Raw genomic sequence first — 9,659 nt, 5'->3', positions numbered from 1 at the left:
CCACGAAAAATATTTAGGATATTTACAATCATGATAAGTTCCAATGAGTCCTCGGTCATAAATTCCAGATAAAGTATTGTTCATGCTAGCAGGAACTACATTCATCACCCAAACAGGAAAGTTATTCAGTGCTGCTGCAAAGCCACCGAAATAGGCATTCATATCCATCACATTGCGTACTCTGTCTCTTTGATATTCATCAGTTTCCAGTACTGACGAATTTGATCTTCCCAGAAGCTACTGTCTGATGTAAATCATCTTGGTTTTACCTGTTGTAAATAGGGGAAAATTATTGCTTTCGATTGAAAGGCCATGTCTAATTATAATATGATGGAAGTCAGAAATATCAAAAGATTAGAGTTTAACAAGAGTGATCCATTAACATGAGAATAGGCCAACCTATCTTGCTCAGGCTCTCAGAAAACACGGAAAGGCGCTGACGTTGTGGAGGAAGCTTGTGAGACTCTCCATGAGAATTTCTAACTTGTAGACAGTTCCTCAGCGGGATATTCCATGAAGGCTTAGAATCATCTACGGCATCACAGAGACTTATAAGCTTTTGTTCTGCATTTTGCCGGAGGCATGAGGGCTCATCATCTTTAATCCATATGGCTGTCTGAATTTTTCGGGCAATGAGCCTCCAGCACATTGCTGTTGTCAGGGTCATCACCTTATCCCAAATGACAGGAAAGTCTTTATCTCTCTTATAAGCAGGGGGAGCTGAGTAGACAAAATACCCCTTAGAACGAAGAAGGCGATTCAGCTCTTTTAACAAAATCCCATCTGCAGAAAACAAAATAATTTAACATAGAGACAAGGCTAACCCCAACAGAGTGACAATGCACTAGTCATAGGATGGTTTTATGTTTGCAAATCCTCTACATTGGTCAATCTGCACTACAGACAATCGTTTCAATGTCAATTTGGACTCTCAATGTGCAATCAAATGCCAAAACATAAACAACAGTGAGAAAGGCCAATTACCATTTTCATGCCAGTCTATACGGCATCGCGAGCAGTGAATCAGCTCAAATGAACTAGAAGGGTATGGTAGTTGTCTTGTGGCTAATGCAGCAATCATTGCAGCAATTCCTCGCTCTAATGCGAATTGAATTTGATTCTCATGAACATCCTTGGGTGCAAAAGACATTGTTGTATGCCCAAGGGAAGAAGATAAGCAGAAAAACTGGCCACGCCACAACCGACATCCAGAACTTGGGTCACCCCTGCAGAACGCAGATCACCCTTACCACTTGTTATCATAGCTCCTAACCTGCATGAGTGAAGGCACCATATAATTCACATTATTGGAAAATGACCATTTACTGACGGCTAGCTTACTTGTGTAAAATCACCCTTATGAGAGAAATACAGATACCTTTGAATGTACTCAGGTGCTCCATGCTTGAAATGGGTACCACCCCCGGGAAACCACCAGAGCTGACCCTTCTCATGCACCCAATTTTGGCCTGCTTTGACATCTGCCAGAACTGAATGATTCACATTGCTTCGCCAAACATAGTCCCTGCTGATAGGCCATCTAATAGGTGTTTTATAATCCTTCGGTGGCGGAACTAAGCAAAACAAGCGCTTTTCAAGGGGAGGACAGTGCCTCTCCAGTTCTTCTTTTCTAGAATAATCCACGTTTTGGAGCGTTGCCACATAGGAAAAATCATGACAGGGAATATACTCGTTGTACTTCAAAGGGCATACATCCATCCCAGTTTCAGGAATCAGTGGGGGCGTTTTGCGATAAGTCAGAGCAATTCTGTTAGTGAATCTTGATGTGCCTAAAATAGTAAGAAACATTTTAGTACTAATCACATAATTTGCAGAGCTAGATGTAATTAAAAAGACCAGTGTTTTATAGAAGTCATCAAGTGACAAACACCAATGTAGGTTTTCAACTTTTCATAGAGAAAAGAAAGAAAAAGCTAGGTAAATATTTTGTTGATCATATATTCTGACGTACTCCCTCTGTCCCTTATTATAAGATTCACTTAACTATATTACGTGGTTTAAGAAAACTGTTAAAATTAGTTAAAAGCAATAAATATGTTGGAAATGTACTTTTCCCCCCCCAAATATGCCCTTATTTATAAATGGGTAGGTGCGAGTGAGGAAAAAAAAGAGAGAATGTAAGGAAAAAAGATAATGAGAGAGAGTATATTAATTAAGGCATTTATTGTTTAGACAAATCCAAAAAAGATATCATAAATAGGGACAAACCAATTCAAAAAATTAGATATTATAATAAGAAACGGAGAGTACTCATCATTCTTCTCATCAGAAAGCTATGCTATTGAATAAAAGATATCCTCTGCATTGTCTGGAGTGGGGTACTTAACACTTGGATTTGACAGCGTTAAAAGAAACTAATATATATTTAATTAATTTAAAAAATTAAAGATACTCAATGATACAAGTGGCTGCTACAAACCCCCATTCCCTTTACAGTTGGCTTCAGCATTTAAGTATATAAGCACTGGAAAAATGAGAATTCAGAAACAAATGCACTCAGCAACCACAAGTTTTAATATAGGTTTCAAAACGAATTTAAATAAACGTTCAAACTGCCAATTTCACCATGACCATGTCCCAGATACCTCTCAATAATAATAATGATAACGATAATAATACAAGGTCCGTCCAGAAACAATTAGCTATTTAATCAATCGCATCCAAGAAAGCATCATAGCTCAAGAATCAAATTCCTGTAAGATCAGCAAAAAGGGCTCGATAAATGTTGCATTTCAAGAAACTGGAAACAAATGGCACGAACCCAAAGCCCAGAAAAGCAATATAAACGCCAACGATAAAAACCAGTTTAAAAAAAAGTTACCAGGAAATGAAGAACGAATAGAAGAATTGGAGAGAAGCTGGGATGCGTAAATGGGAACATTGTTGCCAAAAAGGGTGCCCGCATAAAAGGAGACAATCATGAGCAGCAAAGCTATCATTATCATCTGCCCAGATTTGGAATCGAACGCCGAACTCACTGAAAACCCAACCATCGTTTGTTCCTTCGGCCTTTTGCCGCACACAACTGGGTTACTTTGCTTGTAATTATGACTTGTGAAAATGAAAATATCATACCACAAGGCCTCTTCAACGGGCGTGGTAGTTGAGAGATCGCCAGCTTCAAACGGAAAGGTAAATGAGAAGACGCGTAAGCTTGCACAACAGCACCCGGCTTATTTCTACGCTGTGACTGGGACTTCGATCGATCCCATGTAAATTTGCATTCCCTTCTTGCCTGTTGTATGGCCAGCAAAAATAGAAAGCAATTCCTCTCGTCATCCAATATTTTGTACTTTTCGATGAGGCTCGAGTAGAGGGGTGCAAATGCGATTCAAATCAATGCCGGGATTTGTGAAAGACAAATCCTTAAAAAATGACAAAGGATTCAAGAGTTTAACTTTTTATACTATGGCCGGAAGAAGGAACTCTTTAAATCCATTACATTTGTCTCTTAACAATTAAATTCACAGAAAATTACAATTTAAATATCCGATCAATTATAAATTATAAAATATAACAAAAAGGTGAGATGTAAGTACAAAGGGCACAAGTCCCAATTCGCATGCGGACGAATTCCCTATAATTCACGATAAAAAAACACGGTGATAAAGTGGAAAAAGAAAAATGGAATATCCAAAATACCCTTACACGCAATGCATCATTCCTCCCCCGCGGGGGGCTATATGCTGCTGCTGCTGCTCACTGTAGTTCACCTCCGCGTATTCAAAACCAAAATTTGCAAAATCTATAAATTTTATCAGATTCGAAACCAAGAAATTTTACCAACCACATATTCGAATCAATCCATTTTAATTTCATTCAGACCTAAACCCATATGCAAATATAATCATGAAAAAATGGTTTGTCCGGCGAAGAAACCTGCACGAGAGGTTAGTCCGCCAAAGAACTGGACAGAGAGAGTTCGGAGGGAGTTAAACTTGAAGGAGCCGTTGCCTCGGTCATGTCCTTCAAGAGATGACACCACGCAGGGGAGGAAGTGCGTCGGAGGAGAAGTTGTTGCCAAAGAAGGTAACCCACGACCATCAAGCAGTGATCAAAAAGCAAAGTTTGACGAGCGATAATGAATGCGATGGGACGGGGTTTGCGTAGAGGCGGAGAGACGGCAGCTGGAAGTAGTGTCAAGAAAAAGAAGATGGAGGAGGAGCCGAGAAGCAAATGCGAGAAGCGAATTTGGGGGGCATTTTCGTCCTTTGAGATACTTCTCCCAAAATTGAGAGCCCTGATTCCTCCTGAGTAATTATTATGTCAATTACAAAATTAGCCCCACCCCAACCTTCTCATCTGCTCCTGCCCGCTAATTTTCATTCTCCCGCCGCAGAGCGCTATCCCCCTTGCCTACTGCGCATCCCCTCTCTGTTGCATCGTCTTTCTATCTCAGCAGTCATGTTTTCTTCAATTGTGTACGGCGTTGTGCGGCAATAAATTGCGGGTGATATCATATCAAATGACAACAGCTTGTTTTCTAGAATCTCTGGGGTGCTTCGCGAACCAATTTCACTCCGCCCAAGAAATGAGAAGCCTTCTTTTCTTTCAGATATCACATTAGCAATCAACTGCGAACCAACGCGTGAGATCATATCAATTCCCAGCGGTTTCGCAACCATTTGCTGCGTTATGACTTATGCCTATCTCTCTTTTACTCCATACTCCATATGATCGATGTCAATCCAAAAACGGAAACCTTTCGTTTTTTCCATTCTAATAAGAAGACTACCATTGTTTTCAATAAAAATTGAGCAATCTCCATTTTCCCTAGTTGATCCCCCTTTTCTGTAACGAAGATTGCACCTATTATCCGCAAAAAGTCTCATGTTCTCTTTTTCTTTAAGAGGGACGCTGCACGCAGCACAATCCTGTCAACTTCATCAAACTTGGGCAAGTCCACATCTTCCGTAGAGTTGGAGTTTTTGGACTTCAGAGATATTTGTCGTAAATGCTCCTCGAAGTCATCGATTTCCCCGCCATTCTGATCTGGAAATTTCTCAAATTTGTCCAAATATAGAGGTTGTTCCTCTTTTATTTCGTCCTCTGTCTCTGAGTCAATCTCGAAGATGTCTGATAAATCTTCGGGATCTGGATCCAATTCTGTGTCCATATCAGCTTCACCCTCGGGGCACTCATTGTTCTTGTTTATTATTTCATAAAGTTTATCTGCATTCCCTGACTGGAATTCTGTAACGCTACCGGATTCAATACTCCCATTGTAATCAATTTTCTGGTTTTCCTCAGCAGCATCTATTTTGCTATCGGCGTTGCTCTTGAGCTGCGCTTGAAGCATCTCAAGCTCCTGCTCAAGTCTCGGAATATATCTCCTCACAGCTCGAAGGCCATCCCGACACTTGGATTTATCCAATGCCTGCATAAGAAATTAAGAATGAAGTAAATATTAATAATTCTGACAATACAGCAGCTACTAAAGATACTGTGAGCATATCTCAGAAATTAAGATCCACTAATCAAAATTGTCATTTTTCAGCCTCAATTGGAATGACAATTTGACCACTGATATGAATATTTCCAACATTAAGACCATTAGCTATGTAAAGACACTAGTCATTTAGACATGAAAAATAACCGAGAATTTCTAGCTCTATCGCCTCAAAGTTTTCCACTAATGGTGAAGTCAAGCCCAAAAAATACAACTAAAAAAAAAGAAAGAAAGGACTGTGAGCACCTCCGATAGGTAAGAAGGGGAATTTGAGGTACCAAATTTATGGAAACTTCATTCTATTACTCTTAGAAGAGACGGGCCAAAAACTGAACAGAAGCTTGGACAAAAAAAAGAGGACATGAAAAAAGCCACCATACCTTCTTCCTTGACAGAGTAACCCGAGGAGACATTATCTCAGTTGGGGGCTGAGAATAGTTCTTTCCTCTGTACATTATTATTGTGTCATCTTCATGAATGTCAAGCACAATCCCTCCCGTAAGTCTTGCCAGCTCTGCAGCGATCTCCTTGACCTCCTCTGGTGAAAACGTCTTCACTACCACTTTCAAAGTCTGGTGTTTCTTCCAGTGCAGATGCATGTTCAGAATTACACCTTGGTATATTCCCCGTCTTCCAACAGGCACATAATTTTTACATTTAAGGCCCATCTTTAGGAAGAAAAAGTGCTCTTCCGGCGTCAATATCTCAGGATCATGGGTTGTTTCTGATGATTCTGCAGGCTCAATCTTCTTCAGAGCTTCAAGAAGCCTCTCTTCTTTTCTCCGAGCCTAGAACAGTGAAGAAAGCATTGAAAATTGGTTAATTGATGTAACTGACAGACATAAAACACATATCGGTGAACCAAAATATAACTCGATACATGTTTTCTCAGTCATGTGAGGGGAAAAAAAGAAAAGACAAGAAAACACTATTATTAGCAGAAACAGTGTTATTCAACTCCTTTGTAGTCGCTGCCCTCCATTCCCAAACACAATACATTAGCGCACTGTAATGCTAATGTAAACGAAGCAAAATTGTCCCGCAATGTTTATAAAACTTGTGCCTAGTTGCTTTAGGCTATTCAAGCAGCAGGCCATCAGTGGGTCAATTAAGGAGGAGAGTGTCAGAGGTGAATGGATTTTGAAATAGAAAAGGATGGAGATCATTGGTGGTTCTTGTCTGTCAATCCTTGGTTTCCTTGTCATTCTCATGATACAATTTGAAGACTTGAAGCATGCAAACTAAGCGCCACATAACCACATTACATGCTCATACAATACCACATCATCAATTAGATAACACTGAATAAGACTTTCGCATAGAATGCCATCTGAAAAAATAACCCAAAAAAGCTTCAAATAGTGTATATCAAGATCCAAAATAAATTGATCTTGTATAAATTAGACAACATTGCAAGTAAAAGGCTAGTCTTTGCAAATTCCCAGTCATTCAGGCCTGCATGAGCAGTTACTATGCATGCAATACAAATCAAGTGAGTTGCAACTGATTATTAAGCAATAATGATCTAAATACACTCTATAGGATTGAGGTATCATAAGCCTTAAGAAACTTTCAATTAAGATGAGTTTATCATAGTTATGCTGAGATTTCTCAAAACCCAGCGTAAGAACACACCACATATAGAACTGCTAGGGATGACCTTATTAGACAAGGCAAAGTTTGCTCTGTGCGACACAGAATGTTGTAACATGAGAAAGCGCATTGAGTAACTTATAATCACCCTCTTCATAGGCACCAATTCCACCAAACCCAACAGCAGTCACCCAGATATTATCCAGTGACAAAGCACAAAGTTCTACCATTAAATATTAGCTAAGATGAGCAGAGAGTTTGCTCCTTTCCTTGCTTTCTGATGTTCTAATCTTCTGGGCAAGTTTTGGAAAGTCAAATTCACATGTATCCAGTACTCTCAGCATAGAGAAGCCTACTAACTACAGGCACATTATGCTTGGCCCAGGTACTTCTCTGTAGCAGCATTAACATACGCCCAATTCATTTTCACTTTCACTTGCATCTATGTGAAAGACAGAAACCGATTTCATAGTTACAAATTGCCAAGAAAAGTCCCCTTCTCGCATAGAGGATTCAAACAAACACCTAAAAAATCTCTACTGCTAGGCCGGAAAAGTCTACCGCATCCAACCAGAGCAAGCTCTTTAAAGAGGTTCAACCCTTCAGTTATCTAAAATTGATGATATGATCAATCGTTCTTTTAATTTCTCTTCCTAATAATCCACCTATCCTACAACTTGGAAAAATATGCCCCGCAGGAAAATTATGCAATTAGAGAACAAATAAACAACAATAAGAATCTTAGAAATATACCTACCTAAGAGACAAAACATAGAGAATGAATCTACATGGCAAAGTAAAATTATAAGCAAACTTTGTAATATGAACAGATTCTTTAATCAACAGGTTTTATTAAATCACCAAAATGCATGCATGAAATGTGAATAGACTATTGAAGCATCTACTGAAGCACCAACGAGAACAGAATTTTTCCCCCCCTATCGTGAAGTTCACCATGTTAAAGTAACTTGTTGCACATAGGAAGGAAGATGAGTGCAAGTTCTGTTCAATTTAATCTTAAAGGCAAAATACAAGCTGCTTTATGGTGAATGTAATAGCAAACAAGGAAGTTTAGCCACATAACAAGCACAATAGCATAAAAGGAAAAAGAAAACAGACTCAAAGTAGTTGAAGACATTGGGCAAGAGTTGATGGCGCAAACCAAATTGAGATAGAAATGTGCACCTACAAGTGAGGCTTGGGCAAGAAAACAAGAATTTACCTTTTTCAATTTGTATAGTATTTTTTCTTCTGCTGTCATTCTTCCGTAATCTTTCTTCTTCTTCCATCTAAAGAACTTCAGCCACCTTACAACTGCCCTTTTCCCCTTTAGTTTCTTCCTCTTTATTTTGCCATTACAAGCACCAGTAACAGTAGAGGAGTCTTCAGAATCCTGAAGTTGCTCTACAACTTTATCACCAGAGTTCAGACATGGACCCGAATGAATACATAGGTGTCCCAAGAAAGGAGATGTTTTTATGTCATAGCGGTAGACAAAACTAGACTTCAGACCATAAGCCTTGCTTATTACAGAGTTCAAGCTACTGCAGTGCAAATCAATATTCAGACAACTCATTCTATAGATTTTGATTTGGGTTTTGCAAATTAACCGAACTAAAACATGAATGACCTTCAGCGTTGTTGTAGATATGCAGAAGATTCAACGTTACAATATCAAACATCTTTGGATTGATTTATACCTTCCGGAGTGTCTACTAAAACCAACAATGTAATATGTCGCTGCAATATCATTCACCTTCACTATTTGCATTCTAAAAGACCTGTCACATCTTGCTTCAAAATTTTGTGCAATTACCTGACAGGACTCTCCCATTATTATTTATAGAGATGAAATATAATTGCATACGTATGAAGCCGTATAATCGCCAAACATATTTTTGTACTTCCGAAGCATCATGAACCATAAAATAGACAAATATAGCCAATTTTTTCCAAGAGAAAACCACTCGAGGTTAGGAAAAAGAAAAAGAAAAAAAAGGACATCGAAAATGCTATCACTCGGTTTCTCTCTATTTTAATTACGCCTGAAAATGCCAAGTAGTCGGTCAAATAATGCAAGCACCGATATCGATTTCTATCACTTTTTAATAATTTCTCACATTCGTAAAGGTGAAGTGAAAACATAAGAAAGAGAACAGTACCTGGTACTGCGAAGTGCAAACTGGTAAAAGCGAGGAATAAACAGAAGAGAATTTGAGAAAAGATTCTTGAACGAGTGAGATTTACTGAGCGCTATTGAGGCCATAACCCTCCCTGCCATTTCTCCGGCCGCCTCGATTCCTTTTATCCCACCCCCTCTCTTCTTCCCACCAAAATGGCGGGCCTTGCCGCCTTGCAAGCATTTTGTCAATTTCACTTATTAATTATTTATTTAAGTTTCTTATTTTCCTACATACAACAGCATTTTAAAATATTTTTTTAGATAAATTAAGCACCTTAAAAAATATTTTATAAGGCATCTAACACTAAAATTTTAAAATATTTTTTTAGATATGTTCACATTCTAAATTATATTTTGATACATTCAATATGTTAAAAGTATTTTTTTTAGATATGTTTAGTACTCCAAACTGTT

General features: G+C 38.6%; 1 protein-coding gene and 1 pseudogene across 1 annotated transcript; both read right to left on the bottom strand.

Moving 5' to 3' along the window:
• Positions 1–321: 321 nt before the first annotated feature.
• Positions 322–3,425, bottom strand: LOC114745697 (probable methyltransferase PMT7; annotated as a pseudogene).
• A 24-nt stretch (positions 3,426–3,449) lies between these two features.
• On the bottom strand, positions 3,450–9,344 carry LOC114745696 (uncharacterized CRM domain-containing protein At3g25440, chloroplastic). The gene is made up of 4 exons (XM_028933859.1): positions 9,226–9,344; positions 8,286–8,607; positions 5,851–6,258; positions 3,450–5,398 (listed from the first exon to the last, which is right to left on the bottom strand). Exons 1-4 carry the CDS (start codon positions 9,342–9,344, stop codon positions 4,850–4,852), a joined length of 1,398 nt encoding a protein of 465 aa, XP_028789692.1. The 3' UTR covers positions 3,450–4,849.
• Positions 9,345–9,659: the final 315 nt, after the last annotated feature.

Source organism: Neltuma alba, unplaced genomic scaffold (genome assembly GCF_004799145.2).
Source record: "Neltuma alba isolate B1F8T4 unplaced genomic scaffold, ASM479914v2 tig00004755_pilon, whole genome shotgun sequence".
NCBI lineage: Eukaryota > Viridiplantae > Streptophyta > Magnoliopsida > Fabales > Fabaceae > Neltuma > Neltuma alba.
Note: the sequence above shows the minus strand (reverse complement) of the source record. Positions and strands in the feature narration are given on the sequence as shown.

What these genes read in the sequence shown, in the direction of transcription:
- LOC114745696 (XM_028933859.1), bottom strand. Translation starts at nt 9,344, where the DNA reads ATGGCAGGGAGGGTTATGGCCTCAATAGCGCTCAGTAAATCTCACTCG. An exon ending in TTTGCACTTCGCAGTACCAG is followed by an intron (nt 8,608 to 9,225) that starts GTACTGTTCTCT and finishes TTTGCACTGCAG; the next exon opens with TAGCTTGAACTCTGTAATAA. An exon ending in TACTATACAAATTGAAAAAG is followed by an intron (nt 6,259 to 8,285) that starts GTAAATTCTTGT and finishes TCACTGTTCTAG; the next exon opens with GCTCGGAGAAAAGAAGAGAG.